Source organism: Furipterus horrens, unplaced genomic scaffold (assembly GCF_987537825.1).
Source record: "Furipterus horrens unplaced genomic scaffold, mFurHor1.1.pri manual_scaffold_15, whole genome shotgun sequence".
NCBI lineage: Eukaryota > Metazoa > Chordata > Mammalia > Chiroptera > Furipteridae > Furipterus > Furipterus horrens.
This window is the reverse complement of record NW_028327185.1, coordinates 9,160,400-9,182,374: the sequence shown is the minus strand read 5'-3', so window position 1 is coordinate 9,182,374 and position 21,975 is coordinate 9,160,400. Positions and strand designations below refer to the sequence as shown.

The following is a 21,975-nucleotide window of genomic DNA, read 5'->3' as shown; positions in this document are numbered from 1 at the left end:
GTTTTAAAAATATAACAGCTTTATTGAGATATAATTCACATACCGTGTAATTAATCCATTTTAAGTATACAAGTTAATGGTTTTGGGGACTTAGAGTTGTGCATATATCATATTACCACACAGCCATTGATTTTTAAAGACTATGCTCTATGAACACCAGTGATGAAGCTATCAATGAGCTCTGAGAGAAAATTTATTTTTACAGAGTGAGACAGTGAGACCCTGAAAAAAGCAACAAAATCACTTGACTTGTACACAGACTTAATTTTTCACTCCCGGTTTTGAAGTTACACATTCTCAAAACCATCTCCTGAATTTCCATAAGTTAATAGATTTTGCTATCTTTAGGTTTAAAGAGATCCTCAGAGCCACTGGGACAGATCACCTGAAGCAGCTGCAAAGAAATATTTTATTATACACATTCTGGGTTGTAACAAATGTAAATCTTCTCTTTTCTCCTACTTGCCCCCGCTTTCTTTCTTTTTTTCACTGAGACATTCGTGGATCTGCGACCAGTTGGCTCCCTAGAGACAGAAACAGCTATAGATTGAGCACATTCTTTCTGCTTGAGTCAAGACTTCATTTTATGTTAAACTTGAGACCATAAGTAGAGACTGTCGACACCAATTGAAAAAGAAAAATTGAGGTTACCACAAAGATCCCTCCTGGGAGAACATGAGATCCCTTTGAAGTTTTTATGCTAATGGACATGACAAGCAGATGGCCGAGACACCCAGACTGCCACCACAGGTACGACACGAAATCGCTTTGATTCGCCGCGTTGTTATCTTTAATTCTTCCCTTGCGATCTCTTGCCAGAACTTATCTGAGAAAGGGGGCAGGCAGGGAATCCACCCCACACCTCCGCCCGTCAAAACCAGTCTTCCTGCATTTGTGAAATCTTTCCAGTTTGCTACGTTTTATATCCATCTAATAAAACCTGAAGGATGATTTGTTCACACCCACTTCAGATTACGCTGATAAACAACAACTAATAAAAGTAAACAAGTAAATCAAACCTCTATCATAGAGAGGAACAATGTTTCCCCAGGGTGCTTTCCCATTGTAATACCTACAGTCAAAACACACACCAAAAGACAAACAAACAACAATCTTACAGTGGAACCACTGCCTGTTCTTTAGTTGGGTTTTTAGAAAAAGCCCCAGGGCAGACAACAGGGGCAATTTTCAGGACACTCCCACGGGCTGGGCATGGATAGGCTTGGGTTGTACCCAATTCCCAGAGGACTATGGGGAGTGTCACCTCTCCCACTTAAGAAAGCATTGCTGTATGAAAGTGGTGACAGTGACACTGTTATAGGACCACACACAACCCTGCCCTAAAAATAAATAAACAAACAAACAAAGAAATAGAGCATTCACAAACTCGGGTACTCATAGTCAGTAATAAACAGCTCCTTCCCCTCATGCCCGAGACCTGGAATAGCAGCTGAGAAGCTTGGCTGCAGGACCCCGGTGGCCAGTGAACTGTGGTATGTGCACAAGCATCAGCCAAGGGAACAGCCACGGGGACCGGAATTCTCAGAAGGGGGTACAAGCAGGATAGCCATGATGAGGGCCATCGGGGCAGATACAGAGACGAGGGAAATTCTGTGTGAGGTAATAGGAAAAAAGACGTGATATGGGAGGTAGGAAGTTACCAAGAAACAGAAAAACATGGGAGAGCTGTCAATGGTCTGTGTCCCTCACCTTTTTCTCTCTCTTTTAATAATTTTTGGGGCAAGTGGGAGAGGGGAGGGCGAGGGAGATGGGAGTGCTGAAACGTGAAAACAGGCCACCCATCTAGAGAGCTCAGTTATTGATGGAGTTGCAGGCTTCATGTCACAACTTACAGAGAGAGGGACAGTGTCAGCTTTCCCCCATTCCAAAGAGCTCTTCCTAGCTCCCCGGAAAACCAAAGTTCTGAAAAAAGAAAAAACAGCTTTGTATAGTTCGAAACAACTGAAATAATAGGAAGAAAATATGCTTTCCTCTTGATGGTGGAAACCAAATTCAAGGAAAAAAGTGCTCCAGGTACCACATCGGAGTCTCAGTAGTCCCATTGGACTGCGCCATGTTGCCTTTCCAGAAATATTCTGCAAGCAATTACTTCAGTTTGTGCTGGTATGTTAGGAAGAAAGGGTCTGAAATAAAGCACCTGCTCTTTGATGAGCATTCTTTAAAAGATGTCCAACAAAGACACCGCCATTCTTCATCATGAAGCGTTCCCATGAGTCATCAGCGGCACATGTGAGGATGAAACAGAAACCCTGCAGACATGCTAAACCCGGTCTCTAATTCATCTTTCACGCCCCACAGCTAAATGGTTATGGTCTTGTCAAGTGATGTGAAGAATAACAATAACCACAATGACTTGCATTTCCCGACGGCTCAGGGGATGTTGACTCAAAGTATTGGTTATGTTGATATCTGAAATGGTTTCCGTGAAGAGTCCCAACTTCTACACAAAATATAAAATCACCCAGGAGGCAGGAGGAACAGGTTGGGAGCGCAGGACATTTATTTCAAGATCACCCAATAAATACCAAACAGATTTTTTTAAATTAATTATTTATTTGTTTGTTTATTTATTTGTAGAGAGAGGGGAAAGGAGAAAGAGAGGGAGAGAAACATCACTGTGTGGTTGCCTCTCACTTGCGCCCCCAACTGGGGACCTGACATGCAACCTAGTCATGTGCCCCGACTGGGAATCGAACCAGCGACACTTGGCTTGCAGGCCGACTCTCAATCCACTGAGCCACAGCAGCAGCCAGGGCTACCAAACAGTTTTTTAATGTTAAAAAAGACATTGAGCATATATTAAATATTTGAGTGTGCAGAGACAGGCTTTAAGAGAACAGTGAAATTAGGGATCAAAGATGTGAGGCCCTGAAACAGCTGAACAATCTAGAGCAAGTCCTTTAATTTCTCAGGATGTGTGAGAACTGGATAATACCTAAAAATGAGCTGGTATGAAAAACAGGCTTCTGTAAAATATTGAATATGATCTAAAAGAGGAAAAATTATGACTCCTGCTACCACCACCATTACTATTAGCCCATCTAGAAATGGCATCGAAGCATCAGTGTTTAAGACGCAGCGCAGACGACTAATGCAGAGGAAAGCATGAGGGCCCTTCACTCAGAAGCACTGAGAACCTTTATGATTTACTTTACGAGAATCAAGTGGTACTTGCAACGAGCTGAATAGAGTAAATAATTGGCATCATGCCCACGTGCCTAACTGAGTAAGAGATAGATTGTTAGAACTGTAAGGACCCCTAAAAGTCATCCCACCTAACGCCTTCATGGAATAAGGGAGGAAAAGGTCTAAGATCACAGGGTAAGTCAGTGGAGGATGAGGTCCAGGATGTAAATTTCCTGACCTGATCCCGCACGTATTGGCCACACGCTGGAATCCCGATGCAGGCTAGGAGATAGTGCTTGTGAACTCAAAATGAAAAGGCAGGGGGAGCAGGAAGAACTTATTCAAGAGCACACGGTACATGTTCCCAAAAGGGCACACGCAAGGATGTTCACTAGGGTTTACCACAAGGGAAAAAAGCATTTAAATAACTGTTGGTTCATCCGTACTATAGAACGCTATACAGAATGAATACATAAACATACACGTATGTTCTGATGTGGAAAGAATGCCAACACAAAGTAAGAAGTTTGAAAACTATTCACACTGCGCTTATGGGAAACACGAAATACAAAATATGTGAATATATTTTTAAAAATCAGAAGTGCATGTGGCAAATCAATAGCCCTGTTTGCCATGGGAGAAGAAATCGAGAGTGAATTTTTATATTTTTGAATTCTTTCAGAGAATGTGTTCATGAACTAGCTAAGAGGTGAAAAGAATTTTTATAAAGGGAAACTGCATATGTGTTCATTTATATATATGTGGCTGAAATACTTTATCTGAACTCTTCTCCCACGGATACTGAATCCGGGGAGAATGGAGCATCCTGGCTCACGGAACTAGATGAAAAAGGGTAACATTATACATAGATCGTAAGTTTTCAAGGAACTTAAAAATACATTTGACACAACATCCATTGTCCATTCTGTCAACTCAAATAGTTACTACACAATTACATGACACCAAGTAATTTGATCATCATTAGAATCACCGGGGGAGCTTATTAAAAACAGGCATTTCCAGGCCCTTCCCTGGGGTCTGGTTCAGTAGGTCTTGGAGTAGAAACTACATGGTCAGAGCTTGAACCACTGCCTGGGATGATCTGCCAGGAAAATGTAACCTCCAGACAAGAAGCAATTAGAGAATAATACAAGAAGATAATCAGAACTTAAAGGTATAGTACAAACATGAAGTGCATGGGGAATAGGCAGGTAATACTGGAACAGAGTAGTCCAGAGAGTAGCCTTTGAGCTTGACATGAGAAGTAGAATTTGAGCCAGGTCTTAAAGGACAAATAGGTTTCAGGTAGCTAGAGAGGAGGGAGAGAGAAAGGACACACTGTGCCAAGACCTATGCTAGGCAGCACCGCAGGGCAGCATCAGCAATGCCAGGAGGCCTTACTGTGGCGACAGGAGGGTGGCCTATGGGAATAGGGGCTGCTGGGGGAACACAGGAGACCAGAACGGTAATACAAACAGGAAGTGGCTAAAGTTTCTTGAGCAAGAATGAACATAATGAACACGCTATATAGGATGAGTGACTTGGTGGCAACGTGCAGGATGAACTGGAAAGGCGAGACGCTAAAGAGAAGGGAACAAGGTTGGGAGATAGTGCCGTGTCCCAGGTGTGTAGTGCCAAGGGAGAAAAATGGAAAAAACTGCATCTTCCTTCAGGGATTCAGAAAGCCTCTGAGAAGCTTCTGAGTATGGGAATCGAAACTATGACTATCATATGTCAGAAATATATATGGTGTTCTAAGAAAAAGTTTTGATGACATTTTGGAATAACCAAGGTTTGCGCATGTATATCCTATGTACATTACAGCACATATCCACACTCACTGTTGCTTAATATTTACACATAGTGATGTACTTTAGTACAATCAGAAATGCTTAAAACTACATTTAATGCACCTTTATATAATGAATTGAAATAATAGTGGTGCCTACTGAAGTGAAGTTAGTGACAATTTGGTTTACAACACAAGGAGACTGTCCCCAAAATTAGCCTGGAGGTTGATGGCACAGTAGTGGAGCTTACATTAAGCCAGACTCAACAAATACATTTCATTAATTTTATTAAAGAAACACATTTCTCCACTTTCAAAATTTCATGCATCTTATCTATGAAAGAGTAAAATGTTTTGCATTTTCATTGCAAAGTGTAAAAATTATATAAACATTAATTATAACCTCCGTGATGGCATATTTGCATTCTGAAAAGAAGTTTGTTATCTATTTTATTAATAGGATGAAGTCTTCATCAATCAGTCCAAAGATCAAAAGTATAGAGAATCACAATTCATACACTTGCCAACTGTCTTCTCATCCAATACTTATTTGCTGGTTCTCAATTTTTAGAATAACATATCTATATTCTGTTCAATGTAAGAGCTATTATCTGAGCTCAAAATTGCAAGGAAAGATTATTAATCTTTCTTAAATTTATTTCCCACATATTTTGGATTATCTTGCCCCTACAGAATCACTCAGTATTGTACAAGTTTCAAGTCTGGAAGGTTAAAAGTCACACCTGCTATTAAAAAAAAAAAAAACCTTAGGGAGAAGTTAAAAAAATAATAAAAATCCACTGTATCAAAATGAATTCCAACAGTGTAACCAATACCTTGCAGCTGTTGTGATATCTTTATTTTACTAGCCAGGAGAATAGAGTATTCCCTCAACTTCTATGGAAATTCTTTATGCTTTTAAGAACAATGATGTGGAGTGAATTGATTTTTCTTTCTTACCTACATTTCCCCATATCCATCCTTTAGCTTAAAAACTAAACTTAGGTAACTCGAATAACCATCAAAAGCCTTAATTGAGAAAGATCAACACAAAACTTTATAAAATAATACAGATAGAAAAGGGTCTTCTCAGCCCAAAGTCTGAGGTTTAAAAAACAACAGTAACGAAGCTTAAGGGAACGTGACTGAGCACAGCTGAGAATTTTCTGAGGGAAAATGAGGACAGCCCCATCGGGGTGGGACCCCATGTTCTCATGCTGCCGTGGGGTCCTTGTGAAACCTTCAATTCAATATGATCATGTCACAACGGTCTCGCTGCTGTCTGCCACCCCAAAACCGATGATTTATGCCAAAGACGCCCGAATACCACAGCCAAGTTTAGGATTATTCTAAGGAGAATGTGTTGAAAAGACCCCAGTGAGAAGTAAGGAGATCTATTATTAAATGGGTGCTCATCTTGGCGTTTAACCCCTCCGGCTTCTGTCCTCATCTGTAAAATAAAGAGAGGTGGGTTAAACGATTCCTAAGGCCTTTCCCTGCTGTGAACTTCTAGTGTGTCCTCCTGTGGGATTTCAGACCATTTAGGTCGCCGCCCGCAGTGTTCAACACTCCGCCATGGCGAAGCGAGGGAGCCACTTTCTCCTGCTGAAAACTCTATGTTGAAGTATTTCGTGTGAATAATCAATAAAAATAGCCCTCCTGTAAGGGAGGTAAGAACGAGCAGAACGCTTTGAAAAATAATGCCGGCTCTTTAGCTAGACAGAGGGGCATTTAAACGATCAGATGAATGGCTTAGTGAAAAAGTGCTCGCTGGGAGGAGGGTGGCGCTCCCCGGCTGTGCGCTTAGCGCAGGTGCAGCAGCAGGTGTGGAAGGAGGAGACCCGCTGGGGCAGCGGGTCCCGGGTATCGAGGACCCTCGTGGTGAGAAGCGGGTCGGGAACCATCTCGTTCACCAGCCTGACGGGTATTCCCAGAAGAGCAAACAGGGCAGCGCTCAGGTTACGTAAGGGACGAAGTTTAACATTTCCAAAAGCCTCTTTCCGGAGATTCCCAGCCACTGTCCAAGAAAGGCAGCATACAATCTTCATTTAAAAAAGAATCTTTGATAGGATTTTTTGCTTAATGTTTTACCCATTCTAAACCATGAAATTTTAATTTTTAAAGGAGCCAAGCTTTAATGAGAAGATAAATTTTGTGTTAATGTTGGTTTTGTTTTCTAATTATAAGTCACATTCATTTTTGTCCGACAATGCAGAAAATTACATTTAAAAAAATCACCCTTACTCTCACTACACAGATCTGACCTCTGTAATTCTTTCTGACCTATTTCCTTTCAGTATTTTACCCTTTGTGCCTAAATATACACATTAAATATGCACGATGGGGTCATACAGAATGTCTGAAGTGTTATCCATTTGGACAACGAGCTTTTTCCGTGTAATTAAAATCTCCTGAAAACATGATTTTTAGTAGCTGTATAATGTTCCATTCTATTTACCATTACTTATTTATATAAACTCAACTGGACTCACACCAATATATCTCTTTATGTCTCGTTTACTTACATACATCTACTTTTCTATTTACTTATGAGGTCTGTATGAAAGCTATGGAACACCACAATCGTGGCAAATATTTTTTTTCCCCCTAGTCTGGGCATGTTTTTCAACATGACTTTTTGGACATGCGTTTTAAATTTGTTTGCTAATATCTATGACTTTTTTTTTTTTTCTATGACTTTTTTTTTACAAGTCGAGAGTCATTCTTGATTCAGATGTCAGGTTTTCCCCATTTCTCTTACTGGGGGCTTTGAGATGCTTTAGTTACCATCTCCTGTGAAGCCCTGTTTCAAGGACCACAAGGTGCTGTCCTCCGATACTTGGGCAGAACACTTAAAAGAAGATGCCCTCCATACTCTTCTGAGGACAGGGATGTCCATTACAGTGAGAGAAATAATTTTTAACAGTTGGGAGGGAGGGGAAATTATTTCTTACTCTGCTATCACAAGAGTATCTCTTTTATGTAATTTTACAACAAAATAACCTGAGAATTTTAGTACTGTTTTATCCTTACTAAAACTATTCTAAAATAGTCCAAAATATGAGTTTTAAGATTTTTTTTGTTATGAACTGGAACTTGGTTGGGCATTATACTTGTATTTTTGGTGAAGAAAATGGACTTTACTCACAGAAAGTCTCAAATTTATCATACAGTATTAATGATTTTACTGACCCCTTACTATAAGCCAGACGCTGTGCTACAGTTTACCTGCGCTCTCTACTGTAATCCTGAAAACAACTCAAGCAGTTCATTATTTTGTATCTGAAGGAGCTACCCTTTGAAAAAATTGAAACATGCAGAAGATTAATTAAATGGCTAGTAATAAGCAGTGGAGCTTGGAACCAAGTCCTGGTCTGTCTGATTTTGAGCCCGTCCTCTTAGTCACATCCGTGTGCTGCTCAAACATAAAAGAATGAATTATTATTAGTATTATTACTTTTGCTAAAACTTTTTTTTAACGTTTTAGCAGAAGTCCAAGAAACAATTACCGAGTGCTTGCTGGGTGGTAAGCACTGTGTGGCAAGTTCATCACTAATCACACACCCTGCAGACGGTCACCAGGAGCAGGGACAGCCTGCCCGGGTCACCCCTGGCCTGTTTAGACCATGGCAGTAGGCAGCCACAGGGCTGCCTTTCACCTGGACTGACTGGAAAGCCCACTTAAGCATTCAGGGGTTGCTACTGATGAGCTGAGAAAACTCACCTACAATTTAGCTGTTAAATAATTTGCAATATCCCCCTGCAGACAGTAAGGACACTGCAGAGATGGGATGAAAGACTGCAGTGGATAATGATAAAAATGTGCATTTTGCACATACTTGTAAAGTCCCACACCAGCTTAACCAATGCACGTGAATCTGTCCCAGTCAGACTCAAAACCCCATAAAAAGCTGGAACAAGTCAGATTCTCATGGAATAACTGGAGTCCCAATTTAAGTTAATTTTTTTTTCTCTCTTATTAGTAGAGCCTCATCCTAAGAAGCAAGCAAGCTAAATAAATAAATAAATAAATAAATAAATAAATAATAATGCTATTTTCCCCCTAGTTATTTTGGTAAACAAGAAAGGAATCGTGTTATACAAAAGTGGGTGAGATTGGGGGAGGAGTGTATCTTCCTCTTCTATTATTATTTCTTCTTAGAACGATAGAGGTTCCAGGGCCTAACAGATCACTAGTTAAAGGGCAGCTATTCTGCTGGTCACTGAAAGGTGAGGGAAGCAGGTCATGGGAAATTCATTTTCAAACACATTTTGTCTCTGCCACTTACGAGGGGGAGAGAGGAGGGGCGGCCCTGAAGGTCAACACCCCACATGGCTCTGGCCCTGTGCAACACACACCCCCAGGGAGGAGGCTAAGAGTGTCTTTTTTTTTTCCTTTTTTTTATTTTTTAAAGAAAGAGTTTAAAGTAATTAGAATTCTGAAAGGACAACTGATTAATTAAAGCTATTTTTAAATGGTAGAAAAGTAGCTGGGGTTAAAGGAAAACCTTCTTCCTCAGCCCATGAAGTTCGCTCTGCATGGCTTCTTTGGAGGTCATAGAGCAAACGGCCCCGTGTGTTACATTTTCAAGGTATATTCAATTATAAAGCACTTGCCCTTCAACTCCAGTGTCTCCATGCCAGACTGTTGCTGTGAGCCCTGTCCAGAACATGCTAAATGAGAGTATAGATTATACTTTCCTTAATAAGATGTGAATAATAAACACTACTAAGAGATCCAAGAAAAGCCCATAAGAAAGCCAGAAAAATCTTATTAAACTTAACTAACTTAAGAGCATGGAATGCTGGAATTAAGTCTAAAATTCTCAAGCCAAAATACCAAGCACTAGAATTTTAAGCTTTGGGAGAAGAAGTTCAGGATACAGAAGTAAAAAAAAAAAATAATAATAATCATGTGATTTGAAGCTTAATGTAGGGGGGTTAACTCTGCATTAGAAGGGGACAGTATAACAACCAAATAATACATTTTAAGAAATTCCTCCTAGGGACAGATTTGCAATGAAGCAGTTTCAGTTTCTGGGGGCCAATGTGGTGGCCCATCAATGGCTGACAGCCAAAAAGCCAAGTCCCACCCTGTACCTAAGAAACAAAGGCCCAGGATATTTAGGACCAGCCAGCCGCCCCCCACCCCCAATTATCTGAGTCCAATTGTTAATTAAATGTAAGTGGAAACGAAGACACAGTCATTGATCAGATTTCTGTTTAAACTTGTCAAGTGCAAGGGAAACATGTGTTACAGTAATCTTATTCACAGGGCTCCGTGACCTTGTTCCTGTCCAGGGGAGAAGGTCCCTCCTCCTGCACACCCTTCCTTCCTCAAACACATGCCATCCCTTAAAGGGACTTTCAGTGCCAGGTCATGGAGGCGGGGGAAACCGGGGAAGGTTGTGGAGCAGGGAGAGGAGTGAAATAATGAAAGCAGTGTTTTAGGAGGGGGGCAGTGGGCAGGCCCAAGTGACCACAGACACACAAATAGGGTCTGAAGGGATGAATGTGCTAACTGTCCACTCGTGCTGCTTCTTTCTGGACACACAAACAGTGCTTAGAAACGGTAAATTGCTCACATTCCTGGAGAAGGCATCATGCCTGACTCTCAGCCTACTTGGTAACTATCAGAGTCCTGTACCACTCCAACGGCGAAAACAAACTGAGTTAACTACACCAGCAGCTCAGCAGATTCACGGAGGATAAGGCGTCACATCTGGTCCTGGGCCCTCTCATATTATTCTACCTTCTAAATTCACGAAATACATATGGACAAAGATAAGCCCAGGCTCTAATACGGGAATCCGTTTCATCCACCAGTTTTATAATTTGCTGATTGCTTATAAAGTCACTCACACTAGATTTGCAAATAGCCTGGAGGTGGCTGGGGCTGAGCAAACAGAAAGGCTATTCCAGGCTGACTCTCCCAGGCGCTCGGTCTCCTGGCCCCTCCCAGGATATCTCAAAGGCGCTCCAGAATCCAACATGAAAGAAGCTTAGGAACTGTGGGAGTGGAGTGGGCCTCTAGCTTTTCTTTCTTTCCTCTTCATGAGTAAGACAGCAATTTTTTAAAAAACCAGAATCCAATGTATTGGGGGTGGGGGGGGACTTAAAGGACAGGATGGGGTATGTCCAAAATAAACTCAAACTACAATAATAAGACAGCTTTTGGAAGGAAGCAAAGCCTTTGAATCTTCTCCCACTACTTGGCAAATATCTCACTATACTGGACCATCAGTGACCGATTTTTATTATTAAATGAAAACAGCATAAAATCAAGCTCTGCAGAAGAAGGACTTGACTGATGTTCAATTATTTCTTCAGGTCACTCAACAATTAATTTTTGAGTATTTACTAAATGCCTGGCACCTTGCTAGGCCCTGGAGATGCACATTAGTACAAAGGAATTGGTTCAACAAGCCTAGGGAAATATCAATGAATCAAATGCACACATAAACCTTAGATATTTAATTAGATGCTTAATGAATAAACAAGTAAATGAAACCACAGCATTTGGAACCCACTGTTTCTAGGGGCAACCTTCTCTGCCTAACTATAGCATATTGGCCTTCCAGGGGTGAATGAGAAGGACCCAATGGGCCCAACGCCCCAGGAGGCCTTCTCTGGCCCCCTCTCTAGGCAAAAGAGCCGGCTTGCCAGGCCGCCTCCCACTCGCTCCCACTCTCAGTCCTCGGGGCTGCCTGTCCCCACACTTCAGGCAGCTGGACTCCTGTTATTTTTTGAGAGGTCCTTCCGTCTCCCATGATGCTTTCTCTGTGCTCTCCTATGACTCCACGCTCCTCTTTGGGACTCACATAATCCTCTGGACTCTGATTTTTGTCCTCAGAGAGTATGGTTATTCTTGCCTTGATCATGTCTCTCCTACTAGACTGTAAGTTGCTCGCTGGCAGTGACCAATCTAACTTTGTGAGGATTAAAAAAACAAAAACAAAAACTTAAGCTTTGGGAACTTTTGCAAAAAAAAAAAAAAAAAAAAATCCTCAGAAATTTTTCTTTGTAACCATTCATTCAACAAATATTTGAGTTCCAAATACAGCCCAGGCAGCAGGCTGTATCTCAAACTCCAAAATACCAGCAATTGGTTAATTATCTGGTTTGTATATAATTTTTAAAAGATATAATTTTATAGAATCAATTTTGCTGAAAAGAACACAAAATAGTACAGCAATCAAAATTCTCCTATAAATGTTAAGTTCTATAAATTCTTTCAAATTATACTTAACAATCCACTTAAGTTTGGAAAGAAGATACAACAGATAATTGCTTTTTTTCTGGAATTAGAGATGTGGCTGATCCATAACGATGTCTTTTACGTTTTATTGTTTGCCAAATATTTTACTTATTTAAACTTTATTTTTAACCCAAACAAAAGAGAATGTTGGAACCATTTGTTTTTTTCTTGACTCTCTAGTCCCTGCTGACACGCACCGGTAATAATATGGAAAGGGGGTAAAGAACATATTACTTCATTGCAAAATATTATACCAATTAATTTTATAAAATAAGAAGGGCATTGTTTCTTGACATTTATTGTTAAAATAAAAGATGGCCAAGGCTTACATTCTGAAATATATTAGTGGCTGGGCAATGCATTCCAGAAGGCAAGCACACTCTTAAGCCTGTTCATTTACAACATAAAAGTCTCTCAAAGAAGTCCTACCAATAAAATAGGCCTTCACTCAATGAGGCTGCCAAGCTCACTCACTTTGGCAAGCAAGCTTGGAACATTTTAAATTTTACAAACATTATCCTGTTTTAAAAAGTTAATTTGGACTACTTTAAGGAAAGTAAAAATAAACCTTGGTTTCAGCGAAATCAAGATTTGATCTTACCAGACTTCTAAAGTTAACTATCATAATCAGATTATATAATTAGTGTAAAGGCTCTGAGTCTGTGGGCTGGAGAGGCCCATTTATTCTCAACGGCCCCTGCTTCCTCTGTCGGAAGGCAAATCTGCGACATCTTTCCCACGTGTTCCTTCCTGTGGGTCCGTGGGGTGAACCGTGCAATTGAGAAGTGAGAATGGAGAGCCATGCTTACTTGAATCAGGATTCAGGGACAACTTGGCTTCCCAAACACCACTAACAGAATTAGCACAGGCAGCGGAGAACAACAACAGAAAAAGAGGAGAAAGTGAAGGACCAAAGAAGGGGCTCCGAGCGGAACGGCCGCCGGGGCTCGCAAAGCTAGCGCACGGCAGAGCCGAGACTCAAGTGCGTGGTGTGTCTTCTAAAGCCCACGCTCTCGCTACCTGGGCTGTGCAGAAAGGAGAGTGAGAAGAGGAAGAAAGACGAGGGTTGGCCTGCCGCACCCATGCCTGCTGCTGGAGGCTAGCGGCTCTCATCTGCCTCTGGGGAAACCTCCATTTTTAAATTGGTATTTTAGATCTACTTCCAAAAAGCCCAGGAAGGTACCAACTAAGTCAGTGGATCCCGTGCCTTGGGACCCACGTCGCAGTGGTTTTGCGGATGTAACCGTGGCCTCCAGAAGATGTTGAAGGTTATCTTCATAACAAAGGGCTTCAGGAAGGAAAGAGACTTTCATTTTTTGGTTAAATTTTAAACAAGACCCAAGCAATCAAACTACAATTATGTTGACCAAAAAAAGGTGTCTGCTGTCAAGTACTTAGTTTATTCCACATCGTGTGTGTTCCATTTGCTGCCACGGAGGGTGTTCCAGCAGCCAAGAAAAAGGGCTCCATCCAGAAAAGCTTTCTGCAGTAACATCAATGTCCTCTCTCTGTGCTGTCCTAGGTGGGAGGCACTAGTCACGGGTGGCCATGGAGCCCCTGAAATGTGCCAGGTGTGACCGAGGGGCTGAAGTTTTCATTTTAGTGGTCACTATGGAAGAGCACAGGTCTGAGGAATGCAGTCTGACCATCTCTTCTTGCAAAAGACACCTGTCACACAGTCCTGGACAGGTTACAATGGGTACGAATAAACAAAGACAAATGATTATTTAGCTATTAGCAACTGTCGGTGCCAAGAGAGGGAAAGAGAGGAAAACGAATTCGTCAAACTATCACCTGGCTCTCCCTTTGGGTTAACAGATAAACTGGCTGTGTCCCTGCAAAGGCGCTGGTATTTGATTTCTGGGCTCTGGGGAAGCCACCAGTGTTTGGTCAATATTTGTCCCTGAAAGAAAACAATCTATTGATACATATGGGAGGCTTGTGCTGAATGCAGGTGTCTTACCCTGCCCACATTACGGCCCCATCTTTGATGCTGGGGACCATGATGGCCATTTTTAACTGTCCCCAGCACTTAACATTGAGAAATAGCTGAGTTAACTAACCTTGAATTTCTCCGTTCAGTGTTCCAACATCTTGGAAAAGCCATCTGGGTTGAGTCTGGCGATTTGGGCAAATCAGAGACTCTGGGATCTGTGTCAATGCCCAGGTTTCTGCTCTATTGCTGATGAAGTGTTCAGAGTGATTTCTGGTTCAAATTTCCGAGCTAAGGACAAGGCTCAGGAAAGGGGAAAGAGTGGATCACTGAAGGCCAGGTGTAGGGAAGGAAGGCGCTTCGGAAAATGATGCTCAAAGCCATAACTTTACCCCGGACGTTCTGATACAATATAGATAAAAGAACAAGATTTCAAGTGGTGATTTCTACTTCTTTTAACATAAGACAAGAATTCTTATTTCTACAGAGTTCCCTTCACAGAAAGTAACTAGTGTCCCAAGGGGAAACAAAAAGAGAACCTCTGAGAAAAGTGAGTCAGAAATTGGAAAATTAATAAAGAGCCGAAAGAGAAAGGAAATCTAGGTTACAAAAAATTATACAGTCACAATGTATGGGGGTGCGGGGGTAATGTTTATTTAACCTTTAAGGGGCTGAGCTAATGCTGGGGGTTGCCTGGCACTCTCTGTGCCAAGTCTTCTTAACTCTGTGTAGCTATAATTCCTCCAAGGTGCCACAGGGAACATTCAAACTGACCATCTGTCTCCAAAATCACCTTCAGGGAAATAAAAATGCGTTTGGCAGGTACCCAAAACTATCACAGGTTCCCTACCATGATAATGAGTCTGTGGCACTGCCAAGTGTCCTTTACGAAAGCCTCTGGTACAATCAGGCCCATTTCTTTGCAACACCAAATTAAAGGGTAAGTGCAGTTTGGATTAGAAATTTTGTATGCTATTTTTGGATGCAGAACTCCTTATTAATTGTCATAAACCATTACCCTTTCCACTTAATGGGGCAATAAGAAGATCCCAGATGAATAGTTTGCTTCAACCAGCACACATGGAACGTGACTGGATCCTGAGAGACATTGTCCAGGTCTCATAGAATAAAGAGCCGACCGTGAGCACGCAGCCTCTCAGACACCGTGACTGCGCTCCGGATGGTGAATGGGGAAAAGCCATCACTGCGCGTGCCCAGCCCCTTCACCCTGGCCACGCTGTTCTCTTTACTTGACGTGATCTTATTTTTGCCTGCTTTCCCTTACACTACCCCCAGCCCCCCGCCATGGTCCGCCTCCTCCAGGATGTCCCAGTCACCCTTCAAGGGTTACTCAAGTTCTCTCTTCTCAGTCAGGCTGTCCCTGACCTCATCCATCTACAGGGTTCTTCCCACCTCTGAACTCCTAGAATTCTCTATTGTTTCTATGGCACAAGAAACTTCTTACTAGACTCATTTTATTTTTTAGCTCCCAGGAGATGTGAGTGCAGGCCCTGTCTCATGGTGGGCAGAGACGACCCTCTGCCATTTTGAATTCCTTGGGTTCTCATGGGTGATGTTCAAGAATGGCTGAGTGATGGATGGGTGTCAGGACAGGAACACACAAATGAAAAAGCCGGAAGCTTAAAAGCAAGCTCTGCTTATACTACTTAATATTTGGGGATAAATGGAATTTAAACTAAATGTGATCTGAGTGTTACCCATCAGAAGATTAACAGAGAATTTTAAAAAGCAAAAAACAACAACAAAACAAAACCAACCACAGAGGTGAACAATAGCATGGATCTGTTAGACAGATTTGTTACAGCCCAGAGATTCAGGAAGGGAAGAGGGAAAACGGTGGAGAAGAGGGAATGAGAAGACGAACAATGGAAGGAAGTGGCAAATGAACCAGGATAAAATTACATTTTCTATTTGACTCTTCAAAGCATGCTCTATGGTCTAAGTGCTTTATAAACAAATAAAAACTTTAAAAAATAATAAAACAAAATACCAACCAGCTGGGCCCATTTGTGGTGTAGGCACACCGGGCAACAGCCACTGAAAGCACTTAGGATCTGCGCACAATGTTACCCTAACGTTGTCAACACTATTGTTACCCTCAATGTAACGGTCATATATTACCCAGAATCCTTGTTCTTTCAAGAAGGGCGAAGGATGCCACTGTCTCACCATCACCGCCCCCAGGAAGTCAGGGCCTCGCTCTGTTAGTCTAGTTAGAGCTCTTCTCCTGTCTCCCCCATTTTCGTGACTGGAATGACCATCCACCCATCCAGTGGCTCAAGCCAGAAAACTGAAAATCAGCTGTGACTCTTTTCCCTGCCACCCCACCCACATACAATTGTTCACCAGAGCTAGTAGATTCTTCCTTGTAAATCTCTTTGGCATGAGATTATTTCTAAACCCTGGTTCACGTCACCATCCTCTCTCACCCGAGTTGCTGCAACAAGCCTTCTAACGGGCTCCCTCTCTCCACCGGTCCTGACCCAGTCCAGTCTGCTCTCCACCGTGCAGGTTAGGGGCCTCTGAAAAATGCGAATCTGACAGTGTTCCTTTTTTGTTCTTTTTGGTTTTTTGCTTAAAAACCTGTAACATCACAGTCATTAAGATGCTTGTTGTTTTTTAATCACACGAAGGTACAAGTGTTAGCGAGGATGTGCACTGCTGGTGGGAACGAAAAACAGCGCAGCAGCTGTGGAGATAGTCTGGTGGTTCCCCAAAAGTTAAGCATAGAATTACCATACGATCCAGGAGTTGTACTTCTGGGTCTATACCCAAAAGAAGTAAAAGCAGGAACTCAAAGAGGTGTTTGTTTACCCATGTTCACAACAGTGTTACTCACGACAGCCTGAAGGTGAGGCAGCCCGGCTGCCCACGGACGGGTGAACGGAGACCACGGTGTGGTGCAGACACCCGCACAACGGGATGCTGTCCAGCCCTGAAGAGGGAGGAAGCTCTGGCAGACTCTGCGACTTGGATAACCCTTACATGAACCTTGCTGGGTGAAATCAGCCCTCCGCAAAAGGACAAATACTCTATGATTCCAATCACGTGAGGTGCCTAGAGGAGCCACAATTGTGGTGGCAGAAAGTCGCATGGAGGTCATCAAGGGCTGGGGGAGGGGAAAGGGGAGTTCGTGTTTGGTGGGTATGAAGTTCCCATCTGGGAAGATGAAGAACGTTCTGGAGATGGAGCTGGTGGTGATTGCATGGCAATGCGTACGTACGTAATGCTACTGAACTGTACGCTTCAAATGATTAAGTGAGACATTTTGTATTATACACACACACACACACACACATATATATTCCCCCCCCCCCCCCATGAAAAAACCCATGCACACACAAAAATCTATAATGCCTCCCCACTGGCCTCAGCCTAAAATCTAGAAGTCTCCTGAGTGAGCCTGACAATACCCTCAGCACTTGGCCCCAGGACCCTGCTCCTCTTCAACCGCTGTCCCTTCGTCGGTGCCAGCCGCACTGAACTGTGCCAGAGCTGGGCTCACACGGCTTTGTAAACCTCTGCACAAACTGTTCCCGCTCTCTGCTAGACAACCTGTCACTTCTGTTCACATCTTGAGCCCTCTGAGCTCCTCTTGGTAGTACTTACCACACTACTATTGCTGCCTGTTTGCTTTCCTGTCTCTTCCTACTACCTCCTGGCTCTCTGAAGGCAAACATATGTCCCAGCTTACTTAGAATTCCATCTTTGGTGCCTGGCACATGTCAGTATTCAGTAAACTTTGACTATATAAGTAGGTAAATGTAGAAAATTGGAAAGTAATTCTGGAAGCACACATTTTACAATAAAGTAGGTAATACCCACAGCTGGACAGAAAGCATTCCTTTGCAGGCATTGTTGTAAGAATCTATGTCTTGTTACAAAGAGTTGATCAAAAGTCTCAGATTCCTGAGATAAAATTCTAAATATAAAACATTTCTCATATAATATTCCAGTTTCTTCTATATATATTCGTGATGGACAGATATGCATTTTTATTAGTTTGTTTTTTAATGCCATTCTGTTTAAAGTTGTGTATATACAGGATTCACATGCCTTGAAAATTAGATATTTGAGAAATGTTAAGCCAACATATTAAAAATATTGGCATGCCCGCCACATTGAAAAAACTGGTTACTTGCCCATACTTTTAATATTTTGTGGACTTTTTTTAAAGGAGGATCGGCTTAAAAATGTAGAACTATCTCATCTCACGCTCTGCAACCATATAATTTAAGACTCAAACACATCAATATTTAGGACCACATAATTTCAGAGTCAGCTACTTATGCAAGTTAATTTAAAGTAGAAGAGTCTAAAGCTGGTCATGCGACACAGGACTATCAGGTCAAGTCTAAGAAATGGCTTTGGTGCATGATCTTATCACAGTTCTATAAGTGAAAGACTCTCACATCTGACACGGAAAAATATATTCAGAAAATGTAGAAACACACAGCAGAGAAGTTTTTCTCCAATCTCACTGTCTCCTTCCCCCATCCTTCTCTTCCTCTCTTTTTAGAGTCAAACCAATCTCAACAGCATCTAACACTTCATAAAAGTGAAATAGATTTATACCTTATGCCCTGTCTGAACCTGATTCTTTTAAAAAATATTAATATGTAATTGACTATATAACAATATAGCATTACATTAGTTTCAGGTATATAACGTAACGAACCAATATTTGTAGTGTATATATTGTGAAATGATCGCCAGAGTTAAGTCTAGTAACATCTATTACCATACACAGTTACAGAAACTCTTTCTTCTTGTGATGAAAACTTTTCAGATCTATTCTTTTAGCAACTTTAAGAAATACAGTATTATCATTTACCTTCACCAGGCTGTATTTTACAGCCCCAGGTCTTGTTAACTTTAGAACTGACTCTTTAATTGAAAGTGAGTCTGCTACATGCACTACTGCTCAGCAGTGAAACGGGAAACTGATACACATGGCAATCAGCTGAGTCAAAACTGCCAGACCTGAAGAGTATATACTATGATTTCATTCTTAAGAAGTCTGAGAGCAGGCAAAACAAACGTATGGTAATCAGAACAGTAATCGTTTTGGGGGAAGAGAGAAGAAATGACTAAGAAGAGACATTTGGGGAAACTTTTGGGGTGACAAAAATGTCCTACATGGAACCACAGTGTGGGGTATACTAGCGTACACACCGGTTGAAACTGATCAAGCTGCTGACTTAAGATAGGAAGCATTTCCCTATATGTAAATTATACCTTAATCTTAAAAAGAGATTGTTCTCTCCCATTTCTTTTAAAACTTTTTATTACCCAAAAGTGTCAAATAATACTGGGCCTCTACAAAGTACTTAGTATTTGAATAACTACATCCTCCGCGCTCACCCGCAGTGCAGGTGACCTAATGATGAGAGAACTCTGGGGTGTGATGCGAAGGAAATCTGAAAATGCTAGAGCTTTCCCTAGTACCTTTCGATTTACTGGATCTGCAAACACTTTACAGAAAAGATCTTTTAAGTCCTAAATACACAGGACATCTGCCATGAAAGGAGCTGGTGCTTTGGTCTGATCTCAGCTAATGCCGTAGGCACCACGTGAGCAGAAGTGGGTACAGCCCCCAGGAAGCACAAGCCAGCAGCTGGTTTTCTACTTCTTTTCCCGCAACAGCTGGTCACTCTCAATAACAGAAAACCAAAGGCTCCTGTTTAGGCAGCCTCACCGTGTTTAATAACAGAAATTACAGCGGTCCCTCTCTATATCGTGGTTCACTTATTGTGGCCTCACTGTATCGTGGGATTTTTAAAAATATTATATGTAATTATTTATCGCGGATTTTTCGTTCTATCGTGGGATTTTGCAGTACTGTACAGTAAATACTAAAATAAATGTAATGTTCCTACTTCGTGGATTTTCACCTGTCGTGGGGGGTCTAGAACGTAAGACCCGCGGTAAGTGAGGGATCGCTGTACCAATAAAACATTTTACTGAACGTCGTGGCCGAGGCGCAGCAGGGACAGCTAGCGGACAGGGAGAAGGTTTAATGGACTCGGGAATAAACGGATAAAACGGATAGAACAGTGTGTTCTTTGCACTTTAGCAGGCTTTAGACAGCCCACCAAACCCGCACTTCGCTGGTTTTCTCTCTCTGTCGCGCTCCTTCCCCTGGGGACCCCCGCGCGCGCAGCTGCTGGCCCACTCACCTGCCGCCGGCCGCGGGCCGCTGCACGGGCTGGTGCTGGAAGTGGTCGGGCCACGCGTGGTGCAGGCAGAAGGGCGGCGAGGGCTGGAGGCAGCACGCAGTCTGGTACACGGGGCCGTGGTGGGCGCAGAGGGCCGCGGCGTACTCCACGGGGGGCTGCATGCCACACGCGGCCACGGCAGCCGGCGACACGGCGCCAGCCTCGGGGTGGCTCTCGTGGGGGCCGTGGGGGCTCGCCAAGGCGTGGTGGCACGGGCAGGGATGGTGGCACTGCGGCAGCGTCGGCGCCGCCCTCTGGCTGTCCAGCGGCAGGAAGGAGGACTTCACTGCGCCGTTCACTTGCAGGCAGCCATTGGGACTCACTTTTGCTCGTGGCGCTTCCGCGGGGGTGAGCTGCGGGGCTGCGGGGTCCCCGTCGCGGGCGGGGAGGGGGCCGGGCTGGGACGCGCCGGCCGCGACGCCGCCATGGCTCAGGACCACGAAGTCGCTGCTGCCACTGCTCACAGCCATGCTCCGGCCGTGACCCCTGGGGAGGACAATGAGATACAGTCATCCAGCTGCAGGCGGGCAGGCGCATCTGCGGGGCAGACACGGAAGGCACTTAAACCAGCTCTTCGCAAACAAGGGTTCCTGCAGGAGTCGTGAGACCGCTCCCAAGACCCCAGCCCTCCTCGTCTCCCACCCCCACAGGCCAGGCACCCCCAGACCCTCTCCTGCCCTTATTGACTACTTCCTGCCCCCTACTTTCAATGCCTTTCTTCTCCTCCCGTCCTACATGTGCAAGGCCCAGTTAAGAACTGGAACATTTTGGGGTGGGGTGGGGAGGAGAAGAGACAGAACACTAACATCACCCTCCAACTTTGCATCCTGCCTGGGGAGCCCTGACGTAGGACTAAGGGCAAAACAAAGGGCCGCTCCGAAGGCAGTGCGCTGGGGAGGTTAAAATAATGTGAATAATCTTAAGAATGTCTTATGTCTTAGAAAAATGTCAAGAAAAGATGATTTTTTTCTCGAAGTCTCTGAGGTCCTAGAATAAGAATAAACAAAAGAAAATAAAAACTAATCAGCTAAGCAGAGAACCGTGGCAAGCAAGATATCAGACACAAAAGATTCGTCCTCTAAACCAATGACTATAATGCTGGAAAAAGTGGCCGAACATGTGCGCAGTTGCCATGACCTTATTAACTGTATTGTTTTTGTTTTCTTTTTATGTGACTACAGGTAGCGTTCATTGCTTGCAGTGAGAAAAATAATAGTATGCGTGGGATTTGCTTCAAATGAGATTTCTTTTCTTAATTTTTCCCTTCCACCAAAGGGTTCAGGCCTTCAATGTACAAAATTTAAAATAAGAAATAAAGCTCAAATTACCAGTAGCATATTTCTGCCCAGTCAACAAATAAAAGCAAAAACAGACAACGTCCTCCCTCTCCTCTCACCCACTCACCACCCTCTGACCAACATACACACAGAATCTGGAAATCTACATTTAAAAAGATGGGTCATCAAATGCTATGACTGGTGTATTTAACCTTACATGAAGCCAACAAGAAAAAAAGAAACCTCTGCTTTGGCTCTCTAACCCTTCTGGCACAGCATTCTTCCAAGCAGAGAAACAGCTTCTGGAGAAATCTCTCCCCAGACTCTCCCCA

General features: G+C 42.9%; 1 protein-coding gene across 4 annotated transcripts in view; it reads right to left on the bottom strand.

The window, feature by feature from the left end:
• The window catches only part of DISP1 (dispatched RND transporter family member 1), a 136,295-nt gene that overhangs the window by 22,680 nt on the left and 91,640 nt on the right, over positions 1-21,975 (bottom strand). For all 4 annotated transcript variants that reach the window (XM_090263350.1, XM_090263351.1, XM_090263353.1 and 1 more), the window contains one exon: positions 20,328-20,852. In XM_090263350.1, coding sequence (XP_090119476.1) covers positions 20,328-20,836 — 509 coding nt within the window. In that variant the 5' untranslated portion in view covers positions 20,837-20,852. The remainder of the gene's footprint in view (positions 1-20,327; positions 20,853-21,975) is intronic.